General features: G+C 48.3%; 2 protein-coding genes across 6 annotated transcripts in view; both read right to left on the reverse strand.

The window, feature by feature from the left end:
* arhgef10la (Rho guanine nucleotide exchange factor (GEF) 10-like a) overlaps positions 1 to 3,251 on the reverse strand; it is a 103,467-nt gene extending 100,216 nt beyond the window's left edge. For 3 of the 4 annotated variants that reach the window (XM_052076951.1, XM_052076953.1, XM_052076950.1), the window contains exon 1: positions 2,828 to 3,251. The gene's annotated coding sequence lies outside the window, so the exon portion shown is untranslated. The remainder of the gene's footprint in view (positions 1 to 2,827) is intronic. The other variant, XM_052076952.1, reaches the window with a different exon arrangement.
* A 443-nt stretch (positions 3,252 to 3,694) lies between these two features.
* The window catches only part of chd5 (chromodomain helicase DNA binding protein 5), a 32,431-nt gene continuing 18,859 nt past the window's right edge, over positions 3,695 to 17,266 (reverse strand). The window contains exons 19-39 of one of the 2 annotated variants that reach the window (XM_052076947.1): positions 16,733 to 16,874; positions 16,519 to 16,650; positions 15,489 to 15,606; positions 15,200 to 15,324; positions 14,865 to 15,114; positions 13,854 to 14,026; positions 13,593 to 13,767; positions 12,914 to 13,000; positions 12,570 to 12,658; positions 12,069 to 12,202; positions 11,638 to 11,782; positions 11,004 to 11,163; positions 10,375 to 10,445; positions 10,033 to 10,279; positions 9,777 to 9,926; positions 9,562 to 9,670; positions 9,353 to 9,485; positions 7,928 to 8,123; positions 7,521 to 7,684; positions 7,299 to 7,425; positions 3,695 to 5,775 (exon numbers count right to left, since the gene is read on the reverse strand). In XM_052076947.1, coding sequence (XP_051932907.1) covers positions 5,657 to 5,775; positions 7,299 to 7,425; positions 7,521 to 7,684; positions 7,928 to 8,123; positions 9,353 to 9,485; positions 9,562 to 9,670; positions 9,777 to 9,926; positions 10,033 to 10,279; positions 10,375 to 10,445; positions 11,004 to 11,163; positions 11,638 to 11,782; positions 12,069 to 12,202; positions 12,570 to 12,658; positions 12,914 to 13,000; positions 13,593 to 13,767; positions 13,854 to 14,026; positions 14,865 to 15,114; positions 15,200 to 15,324; positions 15,489 to 15,606; positions 16,519 to 16,650; positions 16,733 to 16,874 — 3,046 coding nt within the window. In that variant the 3' untranslated portion in view covers positions 3,695 to 5,656. The remainder of the gene's footprint in view (positions 5,776 to 7,298; positions 7,426 to 7,520; positions 7,685 to 7,927; positions 8,124 to 9,352; positions 9,486 to 9,561; positions 9,671 to 9,776; positions 9,927 to 10,032; positions 10,280 to 10,374; positions 10,446 to 11,003; positions 11,164 to 11,637; positions 11,783 to 12,068; positions 12,203 to 12,569; positions 12,659 to 12,913; positions 13,001 to 13,592; positions 13,768 to 13,853; positions 14,027 to 14,864; positions 15,115 to 15,199; positions 15,325 to 15,488; positions 15,607 to 16,518; positions 16,651 to 16,732; positions 16,875 to 17,266) is intronic. The other variant, XM_052076949.1, reaches the window with a different exon arrangement.

A 17,266-nucleotide genomic window follows, 5' to 3' on the forward strand; every position in this document is an offset into this window, starting at 1 on the left:
TTTGTTTTTTTTTCACTTGACTTGCTGCATTCTGGCAATGCGGCCTTGCTAATAACTTGATTCATGCGATGGATGGATGTGTTGGAGGGGAGCTGCAGCCTTGCTGCTGCTGCTGCTGTCACATTCAAGACAAGGTCACCCATCTGTGCTTTCAGAACAATGGCGCACTGCACCCATAGCAGTGTCTCTCTTGTGGCAAGCCAAGGATGTGCCTGAATGTGTTGGCCAAACACACACACAAGGACTGTATTCATCTTGTCAACTTGTGCCATAGGAATCGAAACAACTGGATGTGACAAAATTGTAAACACTCGAGTTTCTATCCAGACTTTCTGTTTGTTGTATTTATGGCGCCCTTTTATGACCGACACTCGTTTCACCTTGACGGCTGAGCCCCCCGCCCCCTCACTGATGGAAGTCTAGTCCATTTTAGCTAGCGTATACAGCGCCAATGTGCAACAGAGGTTATGGCAAGGCATTTTAACCAGTGAGCGGGTCAAGAGGAACTTCGATCTTAAAACATTTAATAAAAACTGCCATTTATTACTATCCTTATCATTAGTAGTAGTCGTATATTGGCCATATTGGTAGTATGACTATTCATTCATCTTCCAAACCGCTTGATCCTCACTAGGGTCGCGGGGGGTGCTGGAGCCTATCCCAACTGTCTCCGGGCAGTAGGCGGGGGACACCCTGAATCGGTTGACAGCCAATCGCAGGGCACACAGAAACGAACAACCATTCACACTCACACCTAGGGACAATTTAGAGTGTTCAATCAGCCTGCCATGCATGTTTTTGGAATGTGGGAGGAAACCGGAGCACCCGGAGAAAACCCACGCAGGCCTGGGGAGAACATGCAAACTCCACACAGGAAGGCCGGAGCTGGAATCGAACCCGGTACCTCTGCACTGTGAAGCCGACGTGCTAACCACTGGACTACCAGGCCGCCCGGTAGTATGACTACCGGTACTTTAAAATAATTTAGCCTTTACACCAGAGAATAATTGGTCATTTGGTGGGTGTTTGAATGTAATCTTTGTTTTACATTGCAATCTGCAAAAATATATATATTTTTTTAAACTAATATCGGCCGATGAACTGTCCCAGTTGATTTTTCAGTCGGGCCTTAGTATGGAGTTACAAATCCAACTGCTAAGTCACACTAAGGTTGAAGCTGAGGTAAGCTTATATTGTCATCATTACGTGTCATTTTTATCACTCCAAAAAGTCAATTAGACTAGATTCATATTGCCTTTTTCAAGTTTGGGGAAACCATTTGTCTTGTTGACTACGCACGCTCCGTACAGGCGTGTTTGAATGACTACGAGGTGGAAGAAGAAACACATTCAACATTGGTGGGACAAACTGCCCCCCCAAAAAAATCCTGTACACACACACTCTCGCCACCCTCCAGGAAGTCTCCCAAACGCTAAATTTTGCATTTCCTTGTTGTGTGAAGTGCACCCACAACCGTTGGGCAATATTTGCCGGCTCGGCGCTGTTGTCAAGCGAACCTTCAAGCCCATCAATGGAGGCCTGTGCAAGTGCAAGCTTCCGGGGGGGTGTGAATGGATTGGGCTGTGACTAAGAAGACAAAAATGTGATACAGTGAGCCAGCCAGGCCCCCCCGTAAGATGGAGGAAATGCAAATCGGGATTCTGCTTCTTCCCCTTTAACTTCCCGGCCAGGGAGTCTCAAAGACACAGTGTGACATCCATCTCCAAAGATGAGTTTTTGTTGTACACTGAAGACATTTGGTTTTCCGTTCAGAAGATTAACGTGAGGCAAAAATTGAGGATTTCCGTTTTGATTTCATGGTACAGTTTTTATATTGAGATGTGTTAAGCAACTCTGAATTGAGCACCCACACCCACTTTTCAAAGGAGCAAAAGTTTCCAAACATGTGACCGCCTGGGTTTTTTTGTTTGTTTTTTTGCACAGGTATTTAAATACTGCATGCCTTTGGCTTTGGGTTCACCTGTGAAAAGTGCATTTGCTGTTAAGCAAACATGAAGACTGGAGAGAAAAGCAAATCATTTTGAAGCTGAGAGGCAAAATCCACAACAGCTATTGCACAAACATCTGGCATATTTATTATCTGAAACGCAAATGTCTTCAGTATACAACAACATCAAGGGAACTTACCTTGCCGTTTCAATAATTTTGTAGGGGACTGGATGTGACCTGTGTTTGGAAGGCCACAAGTACCTGTAGAGTCTGTAAAACCCTTCTCTCCCCAGCAGAGAGCTAGGACAGTCACATGTCATCGCGCTTGGATGGAATCATCATTGTATATTTTTAAATGTCAATATTTGAGTTAATGAACAATGTACAGTATGTTTAAAAAGAGACTGCCATTCCCAATACTCCTGATTGCTTCATAATTTGTACAAACAACAAACTCACATAGTTTGTTTTTTTTTATTGTGAGTGTGTGTGTATATATATATATATATATATATATATATATATATATATACACACACACACACACACATATACATATACATATATATATATATATATATATATATATATATATATATATATATATATATACACACACACACATACAAGAAAGGACTCTCCGAGTGCAGGCCTTGTTGTAAGGCGTCCAGACACCGTGAGTCTCATCCTTCCTGGGAGTCCCCCCTCCTCGATGGGACGTTACCCCCAAAACAAGGCCATTGGACCCCCAAGCACCCACCAGCCAGCACTATTCCCTCCCCATCAATGATTACCTTCCTTGAACAAAGGTGCTGCCTCTAAAAAATACAAAAAGTCGAAAAAAATTACAATAAATAACAATAAGAAAGCCTCTCACCTCTGCGTCCTCTGGTTTGCTTTAATCCAGGTCAAGTCCCCTCAAAATGTCAGCTTTCATCATTGGAGGCTCCTCGTTTAGTTTGCGGTTTGCAAGTTCTCCACGCTCGGACGCCACCTTCGCTAGCCGGCTACGCTTCTGCGTCGTCGCGCCTCTTTCTGCTAAACCATCTCCCCCTTTTCAGCGGTGCTCCCCCCACCCAGGTTCCATCCCTTTCAGTCCTTTCTTCGCTTTTTCTCCCTCCCACCGTCCGCGACCCCGCGTTGCTGTTGTCCAGACAGCCTCACAAAAGCTCCGCGACCCAGAGATCAGTTCTCGTGCGACACAGGCCAATGGCGAGGCAGGCCGAAGGCTCGCAAGTGACCAATGGGAGGCGTCAGAGGGGCAGTTTGGACCAATCGTGGGGGAGGTTGTGAGCCAAAGTACGCGGGTGGGAGGGAATCACGGCCAAACTGACTCGGCGGCCACTTCCGGGTTTCGCATCACTTTTATTGTGCAATCAAGGTATTTTTATATACACATTTTATTCACACACACGCGCAAACACACACGCACACACAACAGAAATAAATAATTACACTTGTGCCTAGTATAATTAGAAGCACACGTCATAATTTCGGCATTAACGGCATTATAATTAGCATAAAAAATAAATATTATTTTTTAATTATTATAAATGGTCATATTTTTTTCGGAAAATGGATTGGAGGATGGATGTTCTCCCCAAAAGCTCACAAAACACCTTGACCACAAGTTCCTTTGGGAATTTTCACAAATTTCTCACTGCTGCAAGAGTACAACTACTCATCTCATTGAATGGGATGTGCTATTTTCCTCAGCTCGTGAAGCCAACGGGAAACACAAAGGTGTCATCGGAAGATTTATTAAAACACAATGAAACAAATCCACAGTACAAATCAAAAGATGACCGTTCACACTTGGTCGTCCAGTCACTTGACAGCACAAGTCCGAAGAAGAACGTGCGTGTGCGTCTTGGGACGCCCCACGAGCCCAAAGTGAACCGCCATAGAAAAAGCTTCAGAAGCTGTGCATTCACTGCAACCAAAGGTGCCTCGTCATGGTCTTTTTTTCTTTTACTTTTTTAGCTTTTGAAGCCATGTTCATTAGAAGCATGTACATACGCAAGATTTTATTATAACATTAGACTGAAGTCTTGGTTTGTTTGTTTTTAGTAGACAGTACATTCATCCCGACTCCAGTTTGATTGCATGTGATCAGAACAGGTTGTCGCTGACGTCCCCTCAAGGTCACGGCGCGGCGGACATTCTTTTTTTTTTTTTAATTCAATTTAGACGCTTTATTTACACGTTTGAGGTTTTGTCTGCAAAGCAGTCGTTTGCGACAACAACAAAAACAATAAATAGTGCATAAAAAAATTACAAATACAGTTTGATGAAATAAATATGCTGGCAGGGGGATTGTGGATTTCTTGCGCTTCCATATCAAGACAATGATGGCGGAGGGTGACCTGACTTGCCGTTCCACCGCAATCATCTCACAGAGGACATGATTTCAATTCTTACATACCACATTTTACGCATTGTGGAGCTAAACCGTAACATCGTGAGTTGATGGAAATTGGAGCCCATGTTAATCGTGGTCTTAAAATAATCCGGGTGAGTGTTTCCTACGGGGCATGTGTTTCCGTTAGACAGTGGAGGGGTTTGCAGACTTTAAAATGGAGGGCATGTATGATTTGACACAAAAAGCACAAAAGTTCAAAATTGCTCATGGAGGAATGAGCCAAAAACCTCCCACAGCTGTCATAAAACCAAGTTAGGGTTTGAATGTTGGGGTTCAAGACAGAATTTGGGTTTGCAGGTTAACCTGAAAAAAATATATATACCGGTATATAAAATGACTGCAGAGGACTGAGGCAAGCACTGATGGTGCCATTGCAGTCTTTAAGGGGAAGTCAATCTCAAAAAAACACAAACGACTGGAGATGACTGAAGCCATGGATGACTGTTTAGAAAACAGAAAGCTTTCTGGATTTGAAAAAAACGGGATTGTGGCCAAACTGAGCTCTTACGGTCCCATCTCTGTCTTAAAACCAGCCGGCTTCCAAATTAGCATTTCAACACTGGGTTGCCAGTTAGGGTTTCAAGCGTAGAAAGCAGACAGCATTCTTGATTTGAAACAAAACCACAAACAAAAGTCTTGGCGGAGGACTGAGGACAAAACAGCCTTGATGGTCCCATCGCAGTCTTAAAAACGGTCAAAGCATAAAAGAAAAGGCATCTTTTGTGTTGGGGAATCAATATAAACATCAAGGAAAATCCTTCACTCACAGAATAGCAGTCCCACAAACCAAGGCGAATCAATCAGTTCCAACGAGGGCCCACATACGGCCCCGCAGCCCTCGGTTGCCCACCACCGTCCTGAGAGTGCTGCCAACATTCAAAACCGAAACCATCACAAGTATCGAACTCAAAACACGCTGCAATATATCGAGATCCTGCAGGTGTCACCGATGAGACCATCCGCGTGAGGTAAAGACCGTCGCGACCAGCCGGTGGCGCACTTTCAGGCATTTACTGCATCCATGAAGAGGCTCTCAAAAAAAGAATCAACACGACATGAATGACAACAACACATGAAGGAAAACTGCATTCAAATGTCCACTGGAAAAAGAAAAAAAAAAACAAGAGAGGACAAAGTCACATTTTACCTCAGTCCTGACATCTTGCCGGAGGTTTTTCAGTTAAATATATCAAGTTTTAAAAAAAAACCTCTGCAAAGGTAAAAGTGCAATTCTTCAGATTCAATACGTCTGCGAATGAAAACCAAAAGGAGGAGGAAAGCGTGTCAGTCCTCGATGCAGATGACATCGCTGGCTTTGCCGGACTTCAGGTCGGGTGTGGCCGCATCTCGCAGGGATTCGAAGGTCTTCTTGTCCAGGTGAGCGCTGGGAGGACCGTTGGACACTGAAGGAAAACGTTCCAAGGATTCATGTTAGACGGAATGGAAGAAAAAAACAACAAAAAACAAAGACTGAAAGGGAAACCACCAGACCTCGCAAGTTGAAGTATTTCTGTTCTTTTAACACAATTACCGTAACTTCAACAAAATGTTCCTGAAAACTTGTATGCAACTTTGAGATGTTTATATGGTCTTGTCATAGAGCTTTTATCTGTACATGTTTTTTTTTTGCACTTGTCAACAATTCCGACAGTTCTTCCGAACCGCTTGATCCTCACGAGGGTCGCGGGGGGTGCTGGAGCCTATCCCAGCTGTCTCCGGGCAGTAGGCGGGGGACACCCTGAATCGGTTGCCAGCCAATCGCAGGGCACACAGAAACGAACAACCATTCGCACTCACACTCACACCTAGGGACAATTTAGAGTGTTCAATCAGCCTGCAACGCATGTTTTTGGACTGTGGGAGGAAACCGGAGCACCCGTAGAAAACCCACGCAGACCCGGGGAGAACATGCAAACTCCACACAGGGAGGCCGGTGCTGGAATCGAACCCGGTACCTCTGCACTGTGAAGCCAACGTGCTAACCACTGGACTACCGGGCCGCCTCATTTCACTTCAGAATCTTTCATTCATTCATTCATTCATCTTCCGAACCGCTTGATCCTCACCAGGGTCGCGGGGGGTGCTGGAGCCGATCCCAGCTGTCATCGGGCAGTAGGACACCCTGAATCCCAAAAGGACAATTTAGAGTGTTCAATCAGCCTGCCACGCATGTTTTTGGAATGTGGGAGGAAACCGGAGCACCCGGGGAAAACCCACGCAGACCCGGGGAGAACATGCAAACTCCACACAGGGAGGCCGCAGCTGGAATCGAGCCCGGTACCTCTGCACTGTGAAGCCGGCGTGCTAACCACTGGACTACCGGGCCGCCCAATTCCGACAGTTGCCAAGGTCATTTTGGTACCTTGAGTTTGATTTGAAAAAAAAATGAAGAAAAACGATTCCGGTACCTCAACACGACGACTATTCTGAAGATTTTCCCGTTCAGCTTATTGTGTTACCGTGTGCTATGTTTCAAAATCAATCACGGCTCTTCCATCCAGGTGTCTTATTCAAACAAAACTTTTCAACACAGGTTTTCACAGGTGCCGAGGTCATTTCCACACCTTTGGCTTTACGTTCCTGACCAGCGCAAGTCTAAATCGGCGCAGCGGCTGGACTTTGTTTTGGTATTTTTGCAGAGGCACACAGTTCGCCACCACGCGAAGCGGCCCATCTCATTACCTTAAAAATCCGCACGTCGTTGACAAGGCAGAAGCCATAACTGATTTACTGGAGTCCATCCAGGACACCAAAGCGCGCAAAGCGGACCTCCACGCGTGGACGATGCAAAAGTTGGCCATGGAGCTCACAGATCTGTGAATGGTGTGAACCACCAACCCACAACCACAACTCCCCTCCCCTGTCCTGTATAGATGTGCCTGTTTTTTTTTTTTTAATCAAAAGGGCCGGAGTTGCTTTTTCTTACCACTGACATATGGCCCGAGAGGCATCTGACTGTAATTGACCATGGGCTGTCCCCCGGAGGCCCTGAACGCACCGCCAAATGTGCCTCCGTACAGCTGGGAGCACGTGAAACCTCCCTGGCTGAAAGTCTGATCAAAAGAAGAAAAAAAAAAAGAGAGACAAAAACATTTATTTCATGCTAAACCGGCGATTCTGTATGACATGTAAATGTCTACCGGCGCACCTGCTGCGGGGGGGGTTCACCACCTCGGCTGGTGAGGCGGCTCAGGATGCTGCGCTCGGACATCTGCAGGCGGGCCGACACGGGCGGGATGCGGGACAGCATGTTGGGCAGCCGCGTCACGTCGGCTTTCATGTCGCTGAGGAGCTCCTCCAGCTGGTTCAGCACTGCGCGTGCACACACACGCACACACACACACACAGCTGGATCTCAAATCATCTTTCGCCATGAAAACGAATGGAAATGTTGTGAAGCCGTTACAGCTCAGACAAAACTAAAAAAAAAAAAAAAAACAGTCAGTTGAGTCCTGTCAGAATTTTGCTAGCTGCAAAATTCTCAAAGCTGACAGACACAGACAGAGAGACAGACAGAGAGACAGGACAGACGCCATTATGAATCCTGAGGATGACCTTTGTGCAGCACGGCATTGGCCGGCTTGTTCCCGCCCAAGGACTCTTTGGACAGGTGCTGGTGTGACTCGGCCAGACACTCCACCTCGGTGAAGCGCGTGTTGAGAGCCATGGCGGGGTGTCCGGGATCTTGGCTCATGTTGAGGTAGGCGGCGCGCCGGAGCTGCTCTTCGATCACCAGCGCTTGCTCCAGCAACTGCGCCCACCGCAAGACATGCAACATAGCTTTGCGTTACGACCACAAGATTTCAAGCATCCTCGGTAGGGGCTTGGATTCTAAGTCTGGGTGAAGGTTTCAAACTAATTATTTATTTATTATTTATTTATTTGTTTGTTTGTTTATTTATTTATTTATTTTAATGGTGCGGCCCGGTAGTCCAGTGGTTAGCACGTTGGCTTCACAGTGCAGAGGTACCGGGTTCGATTCCAGCTCCGGCCTCCCTGTGTGGAGTTTGCATGTTCTCCCCGGGTCTGCGTGGGGTTTTCTCCGGGTGCTCCGGTTTCCTCCCACATTCCAAAAAAAACATGCGTGGCAGGCTGATTGAACACTCTAAATTGTCCCTAGGTGTGAGTGTGAGTGCGGATGGTTGTTTGTTTCTGTGTGCCCTGCGATTGGCTGGCAACCGATTCAGGGTGTCCCCCGCCTACTGCCCGGAGACAGCTGGGATAGGCTCCAGCGCGACCCGCATGAGGATCAAGCGGTTAGGAAGATATATGAATGAATGAATATTATTTATTTATTTATTTATTTATTTAAGTGGCGGCCCGGTAGTCCAGTGATTAGCACGTCGGTTTCACAGTGCAGAGGTACCGGGTTCGATTCCAGCTCCGGCCTCCCTGTGTGGAGTTTGCATGTTCTCCCCGGGTCTGCGTGGGTTTTCTCCGGGTGCTCCGGTTTCCTCCCACATTCCAAAAACATGCGTGGCAGGCGGATTGAACACTCGAAATTGTCCCTAGGTGTGAGTGTGAGTGCGAATGGTTGTTCGTTTCTGTGTGCCTTGCGATTGGCTGGTAACCGATTCAGGGTGTCCCCCGCCTACTGCCCGATGACAGCTGGGATAGGCTCCAGCACCCCCCGCGACCCTAGTGAGGATCAAGCGGTTCGGAAGATGAATGAAAATGAATGAATATTTTTTATGTCCAGGTTGGTCTTCCAAACAAGGGTTGACATCTCAAATTAGCAAAGGTTACCGTTTCAAACTCGGGTTTCGAGAGTCATGACGGTTCCAGTCAAGGGTTCAGGTTTCCAATTAGGGTTTGAAGCCAAGGATCAGGTTCCCATCGATAGTTAGTATTTGCAAACCTAGGTTTGGAATTAGGGTCCTGGTTTCAAGCTAGTTTTGTACTGTTCGGCCCTGGCAACCGGCGTCGCCGCCCCTCCCCCCTACCCCGCCGCCTCCCTTTGCCCATGCATCCCCCACTGGCCTTGAATCGCCGGGCCAGGAACTTGTTCTTCATCTCCAGGTAGTTGCCCTTGTGCATCTCGGTCTTGAAGGGCTCGTTGAGGATGGCGTAGCGCGGGTCGTTCTGGATGTCCTGCCAGCGCGCGTAGCCGTGCCTGCGCTTCGGTCAAGGGGGGGCAACACGCAAGTGCCGCAACAGCACCAAATGCCCACTCGAAAGGAAAAGGATACGTGACGATGCCCGCCAGCAGCCAGTAGTCATGCCGACGGTGCCAGATGTCGGCCATTTTGCCGGACGACAGAGCCGCCCGCTCCTCCGTCTGCCACAGCGTGTGTAACTCTTGAGACGGGGAACACACGGATTTGGAGTTTTGCTTTGGCATCGGCGCTTCGCGTGCGACAAATAACGGCAGCGAGGCGTCCCATCCAAACGGGCGCTCGGTCACCTGTGAAGCCTCCGTCGGCGATATTGAACATGAACTTGGTTTTGAATCCGTTCTTGTCCTCCTTCCGGGCATCCTCCGATTCATCCGGCGCGTCTTTGTCGCCATTCAGGCGAGTGTCCGCGATGGCGGCGTCCTCGCTTTTTACCTCATCTGCACCAACAACACACAGGAAGAAAAAGGGAAAAAAAGGAGACGGAAAAGGTAAAAAAAAAATAATAATAATGACTTGTGACGTCCATTTCCATTCCATCCTGACCTGCTTTGCTTTCCTTCTCCTCGCCGTCTTCTCCCTCAGGAGGCTTCTCCGCTTCTTTGGGCTGACTCTCACTTTTAGGCGAGTCCTGACTAACCGTCCTCTCTGCCGGTTTGTCCTCTTTGTCATCTCCTCCCGTTTTCTCCTCGCAGGCCGCCTTGGTCTGGTCGCCGTCGGCCGCTTCCTTCTCCTTACGTCGGTTCGCCTCCTCCTCCTCCTCTTCGCATGCATGCGCCAGCTCCGCACATGTCTGCACGGATGCGAAAACGATGCAATAAAATAAAAATGAGCGTGTAACAATTTCATACGTGTTTTCCATTTCAAGAAGAAAAAAAAGGGACGTACTTCCTGCTCCGACTGTTTCATGCCGTCTTGCTCAGCTGCGCCCTTTTCCTCAACGGGACCCTCCAACTTCTCTACAAAAGCCCAAAAGAAACTTGAAAAGGAATGACGTTTGCTGCATTCAAGGAGAATGGGAAATGAGACCGTTCAGCCACTATCAGCAGTGCTGCCACAGAGCCGGGTTGCCCAGTGCCCCCCCCCCCCCCCCAAAAAAAAAAAAAATCATACGGCGGCCCGGTATCCAGTGGTTAGCACGTCGGCTTCACAGTGCAGAGGTACCGGGTTCGATTCCAGCTTCGGCCTCCCTGTGTGGAGTTTGCATGTTCTCCCCGGGCCGGCGTGGGTTTTCTCCGGGTGCTCCGGTTTCCTCCCACATTCCAAAAACATGCGTGGCAGGCTGATTGAAGACTCTAAATTGTCCCTAGGTGTGAGTGTTGTTGCGAATGGTTGTTCGTTTCTGTGTGCCCTGCGATTGGCTGGCAACCGATTCAGGGTGTCCCCCGCCTACTGCCCGAAGACAGCTGGGATAGGCTCCAGCACCCCCCGCGACCCTAGTGAGGATCAAGCGGCTCGGAAGATGAATGAATGAATGAATGAATGAATATTATCTGTGCTATTTTTTTTTTGCTAACCTGGCGGGTTGGGCGTCCCGGGCTGGGTGGCGACCGGGCTTGCCTGTATCGGGGTGTTAGGGTCTGACGAGACACTCTCGGTCAGTTTTTTCAGCTCCATGCCAATGGGGATAAGGTCCGGCGAGCTCAGCTTTCCGTTGATGTGCTCAAACTCTTGCACCTGCCATCCGCATGTGGACAACAAAAACATTCACACCGACAGTCACACCAAATGCACACGACAGTACAGTGCCCATATAATAGCAGACAGTAATAACGTCATTCAATCGAATTTGGAGAATGAATCAGTTTGCATGTCATGATTTCATGCTTGAATTCAAAAGAACTCCTTCTGATGTACACAACTTGGACACCAGGCGGCAGTATAATACATACAAACCCCTACAGGAAAAAGATGTTTCGCAATAGCTCAGTAAACTACTGTACTATTAGTCGTATTTCAGAGGATAAAGAATACATCCCTGCGAGTATTGCTATAGTGTCTGTCTACATGTGTGGCTGCGCTGTTTGTGTTCAAATATCAGTTTCTTAACAGGAAAAAAACGTTTTTTATTCACTTATTTTTATTTTGTGGCCGAGCCTATACGCCCAGATCGGGATTGTACGTCATATGTTGGGTGGAGTTGGCATTGACCTTTTTCCTGACCAGCGACATGACCCCGATCCTGGTGAGCACGTGCTGTCGGGACAGCCCCTCGCGCGGAACACCGTCCGCAAACGTCTCCGCCCCGTCGGCGCCCGGCTCGCACAGGTGTCTCATAAACAGAGACACGTAGGCCCTGGTCACATCACAATGACAATGACGACGTGTAGTTATTGAAATGAACTGCTCACGGTGAAATATCGACCCCAAAATGGCAGAAACCTTCAATTTCCCTGCATTGTAATAATAATAATAATTATGTCATTTGGGAAACTTGGCTCTCTTTGATCAACTGTATTGGAATGCTGAATTGTTCCTTCGTCTTAAGTGTATTTTTCATTTGTGTTCTAATGTGGCGATGAAACCGCTCCAAAATACAATACAATACAATACATGTTGATTTCTATAAATGGAGTGCTCACCTGAACTCGCGTTCGCTCTTCCCTCTCAAGTCCCGCACGATCCAGTGGGAAGTGAAGGCATCCTGGGGAGGCATGCCCCAGCGCATGATGGCGTTCAGGAAGGCTTTCCTCTGCCGGGCGTTGAAGCCAAGAACCTGAACATCACATCGGACACACGTACAGTGCAGCGAAAAGGTTTTTTTTGACCCATGCCTGCAATCATCCGTATTTCTTACCCTAAATCGAATTATAAAAAGTCAAGACTCTTGTTTCATCCCAGCGCAGAAAATTGGCTTGAATAACAAAAATAAAAGCTATGAAATGAGGGATATAATACATTTTCACAACAGGCCAGACATTTTTTTGCCTCTTATTAGATAAGATTATTTAGCGTTAAAATCAGCTTGATGATCATACGATAAGTAGGGCAAAAAAAAAATTTTTTTAATCCCAAAAGAGAAAGGGGCAAACACTTTTGCATGCTTGCGACACCTCCACGGAAGGTCCTGGTACAGTTTTTACCTCGATGCTGCCGCCGACTCGGGCCAGCAGGGGGGGGAGGGGCTTGTCTTTGTCGTTCCTCAGATGACGGCGAGAGTGTCGGCGTCCACCTGCAACAATACAAATGATAAATATATTTTACGGCTTGCATTTTAGTAATTTTTGCTATTTTCGCAAAATTGTGGGGGGTGGAACTTCTATTTATTTACAGTTACACCCTTGCAGCATGTTTGATGAATGTAAACGTTGTTTTGTATGACACTTCAACGGGTACACTTAACCACTGATCTACTGGGAAAAATGCTTTCGTCGACCATTTTTCGATGTGCCTAATAAAGCGTCCCTAACGAAAAGGAGCGGAATACCTTCCGGCCGCTCCTCGAAGTCTTCGTCCTCGTCCTCGGACCCCACCGAGTACTCCGACTGGTTGTCTGAAACATCATCCTGCCACTCTGAGCACCCACACATCAGAGACGACAAAAGTACATTGCTTCCGTCGGATGCCGCCCCCGGGGGCGTCGCGCCGGCCAGCTCAGCGAGCGCGCCCTGGCTTTTTAGCAAGTCGGAGAGGGTGCTCTCCAAAAAATGTTGAACCTCTCTCGGCGGCTGAGCGCTTGAGGAGAGTCCTCATGGCGGAACTCACGTACTTGAAAGATCACACTCATGGAGGTCAAAAGCTGTCATTGAAATTCATCAAGCCGGGAGGACGGAAGAAATACGCGCACGTTCTGTGCTGACGTTCCGGTCGTGGAAGCCGATGAAACTGCCTTCGGTATGACAATCCAAGGGTGCAAAAGCTAAAATGGACTAGCGGTAATTTGATAAGAGCAGGTATGTATGTAATGGAATCTAATGGACAGCGCGCCTTCCACGCGGCATCAAACAACAGGACCCCGCCCCCTTTTCCAATCGTAAAGTTCCACTGTAAATGCACAAAATGTCCTCCATTCGAAACGTGACTCGGACGCGCCGCTATGAAAGATGAACCCCGGGCGCAAACGGGCAAGCGCAGATCCGACGCTGGCCTTGGTTGGCGGCGCCTACCTTGGTCCTCCTGGGTGGTGTCGTTGTAGTTGACTTGTTTGCGGATGCGCTTGCCCTTGCCGAGGTTGCGGGCCAGATCCTCCTGCTGCTGCTCGTAGTGATGGCGCAGGAGCTTCTCCCAGTAGTCCGGGTCCACGTTCTCTTCCTGCTTAATGATCTCGCGTTCCACCTCCTCCTGCACACGTACACGCGATGCCAAAGGCCTTGCTGAACTAACTTGGCGTTTTTTTTTTTGTGCCCTCACAAATTGCTCTTCCTCACCTCTCCGTCCTCCTCTTTGACCACGTACTGGGCCACCTTGAAGGAGCTGAGGTACTCGTTCATGTTCTGGATCTCCGTGTCTTCCGTGGCGTCCTGGCTGCGGTCCAGGAGCTTGGAGATGGCGTCGTCGTCGTAGTGGATCACATTGCCCTCCTCGCCGTCTTTGTTGTCGCCTGACGATGACGGAGGGGCAGAAAGAAACATTTCAATCAAATCACTGGGGGGGGGGGGGGGGGGGGGGGGTAAGGGTTAGCCGCGTTTTACTTTTTATTGTGGTTATAGTTCCTGGTGTAAGGGTTAGCAACAATTTAAAAAAAAACACAAAAACCAAATAAGCTACATAATTCATGAAAGAACACAATATTATGTTTAGGAAATATTACAAAAAATAGACAAACAAAAAGATGTTATTGAATATCTATATTCAATTACGAATCACATGAACTCATTCAGCGGCCCGGTAGTCCAGTGGTTAGCACGTCGGCTTCACAGTGCAGAGGTACCGGGTTCGATTCCAGCTCCGGCCTCCCTGTGTGGAGTTTGCATGTTCTCCCCGGGCCTGCGTGGGTTTTCTCCGGGTGCTCCGGTTTCCTCCCACATTCCAAAAATATGCATGGCAGGCTGATTGAACACTCTAAATTGTCCCTAGGTGTGAATGTGAGTGCGAATGGTTGTTTGTTTCTGTGTGCCCTGCGATTGGCTGGCAACCGATTCAGGGTGTCCCCCGCCTACTGCCCGGAGACAGCTGGGATAGGCTCCAGCACCCCCCGCGACCCTCGTGAGGATCAAGCGGTACGGAAAATGAATGAATGAATGAATGAACTCATTCACTCCCAAAGACGTTTTTAAACGTCTTTTCAGACTTGGTCTAGAATTGGCTGGTACTGAATGAGTTAAGGACTGTTTTTAATATCTTCATGACCTTTTCGATTTATCCATGTGCAAAATGGCATGTGGTGAAAAATGGGAAAAGAAAAATAGGAATTGTTGTGCAGTGTGGTACGGCCGTACCCCCCATGTTGCGCGCCGCCTCCATCTCGTCCTTGAACAGCTCCTCCGTGCCAAACTTGAGGATGTCGTCCAGCTCCTGCTTGGACATGGAACCCGTCTTGGAGCCCAAGCCGGGCCGCACCACCAGGTGGGTCAGCATCATCTTCCTCTTGGCTACTTGAGTGATCCTCTCCTCCACCGAGCCCCGCGTCACAAAGCGGTAGATCATCACCTTCCTGTTCTGGCCGATGCGGTGCGCTCTGCTAAAAGCCTGAAAAGAAGCCACCGTCATCAGAAGTAGACTAAACATACCAACCCCCCCCCCCCTCCCCCAAACGGATGATTCTAAGGCTTACTTGGATGTCATTGTGAGGGTTCCAGTCTGAGTCGTAGATGATGACGGTGTCTGCGCTGGCCAAATTGATTCCCAGGCCTCCGGCTCGAGTGGAGAGCAGGAAGCAGAACTGCTGAGCGCCTGGTGCTGCAACCCGAGAATGCAAAGGTAATTCTGCCCGCGCGTTACCTCAGCGTCATTTACAGAACACATCAACCCGACCGCAGATGAACAAAGGCAGCGCTCCCATGAATTACAGTCCCTAATTCCTTGACGTCGTCGTTTCTCTCCCGCGACTGAGCAAAACCCACCGTTAAAGCGGTCGATGGCTTCCTGCCTCAGGCCCCCGGTGATGCCGCCGTCGATGCGCTCGTATTTGTAACCCTCAAACTCTAGGAAGTCCTCCAGCAGATCCAACATCTTGGTCATCTGCACAAATATCCCAAACGATATTTAATGGTAATGAAACGGAAAATGCACAGCTGGATAATCAGTACAAATTAACAAACAAACAAATCAAAAGGGGAACCCTTTTTGAGATAAACAAGAAAGTGTGTGAAGGCTCCAAACTGTGTGTACATTTTGCTCCTAAATTTACAACAGTGCAATTACATTTGTCATGGACTCACAATTGTGTGACCGGTAAATTTGCTGAGAATATGGTGAAAAGGAGCGGAGTGAATATTTCCTGAGCGGCCGGTAGTCCAGTGGTTAGCACGTCGGCTTCACAGTGCAGAGGTACCGGGTTCGATTCCAGCTCCGGCCTCCCTGTGTGGAGTTTGCATGTTCTCCACGGGCCTGCGTGGGTTTTCTCCGGGTGCTCCGGTTTCCTCCCACATTCCAAAAACATGCGTGGCAGGCTGATTGAACACTCTAAATTGTCCCTAGGTGTGAGTGTGAGTGTGAATGGTTGTTCGTTTCTGTGTGCCCTGCGATTGGCTGGCAACCGATTCAGGGTGTCCCCCGCCTACTGCCCGAAGAAAGCTGGGATAGGCTCCAGCACCCCCCGCGACCCTAGTGAGGATCAAGCGGCTTGGAAGATGAATGAATGAATGAATATTTCCTGTGCTACTTGACTGAAAGTGTGCACCGCAAATGTTTCTACTTGCGCTCCGAATATTTTAAGTTGGGGCAACTGTCCCTCCATGTCAAGAAAGTTAGTCTGGAGCCCGCTGCCTTTGCACAAATGTGCACCCCCCCCCCCGCCCCCCACCGTGTTTGTTGACGTCATTCCGTCAACAAACACTTTTGCGGCACTTTGGGTTAGAAACGATAGATCCACTTTGGCAACATTCTTATGGGGCCAATTCCAGAACGACGTGCTACTTTGCCTGCCCTTACCTGTGAGAAAATGAGAACTCTGTGGCCTTCGTCCTTGAGCTTCTTCAGCATTTTCTGGAGCAGCGTCAGCTTTCCCGACGACTTGACCAACTGGCTGCCGTCGTACGAGCCGTTGGGCAAAACGGGAGCTTCCTACAAGAGAGAAGCGCCCACGTCAGTGACCCCCACACCCCCGCGCGGATCTTCAAGAAAACATTTCGACATGCAGTCGCACCACAGCAGCTACGGGGAAGAGGTAGGGGTGGTTGCAGCACTTCTTCAGGTCCATCATGATGTTGAGCAGGGACACTTGGTTGCCACCGCCTTTGGAGTTGAGGGCCTCGAAGTTTCGCGTCAAGATGAACTTGTAGTACTTCCTGATGGGGCGAGAGCACAAAGTCACCAACTGTATGCATCGGGGCTGCCAATAGAACAAACACAATTCACCAACTAGTCCCTAGTATAGCGCTGGGCCGTTTAACAGCGAACTTGCACATATTTGTGCTGCATCTTTACATATTTGCCCATGTCTTGTTTTTAATTCTCCGTGAATGGCTGAAAAACTCACCTGTCCTATTTTAATGCCACCCTGTGGCCAAGGAACTCTGTTGAAGTGAGGGAAGGAGCCTATATTTATTCAGGCCATAGCCGTGTCTAATCGTCTAGTCTTGTTTATTTTCCAGAATAAAGGAAGTAACATAAAATAAAGGGGCTTTTTTTGAAATGCAAGTGTTAAAATATGACTTTCTTCGATTGCTAAACTAAGACT

This window comes from Hippocampus zosterae, chromosome 9 (genome assembly GCF_025434085.1).
Source record: "Hippocampus zosterae strain Florida chromosome 9, ASM2543408v3, whole genome shotgun sequence".
NCBI lineage: Eukaryota > Metazoa > Chordata > Actinopteri > Syngnathiformes > Syngnathidae > Hippocampus > Hippocampus zosterae.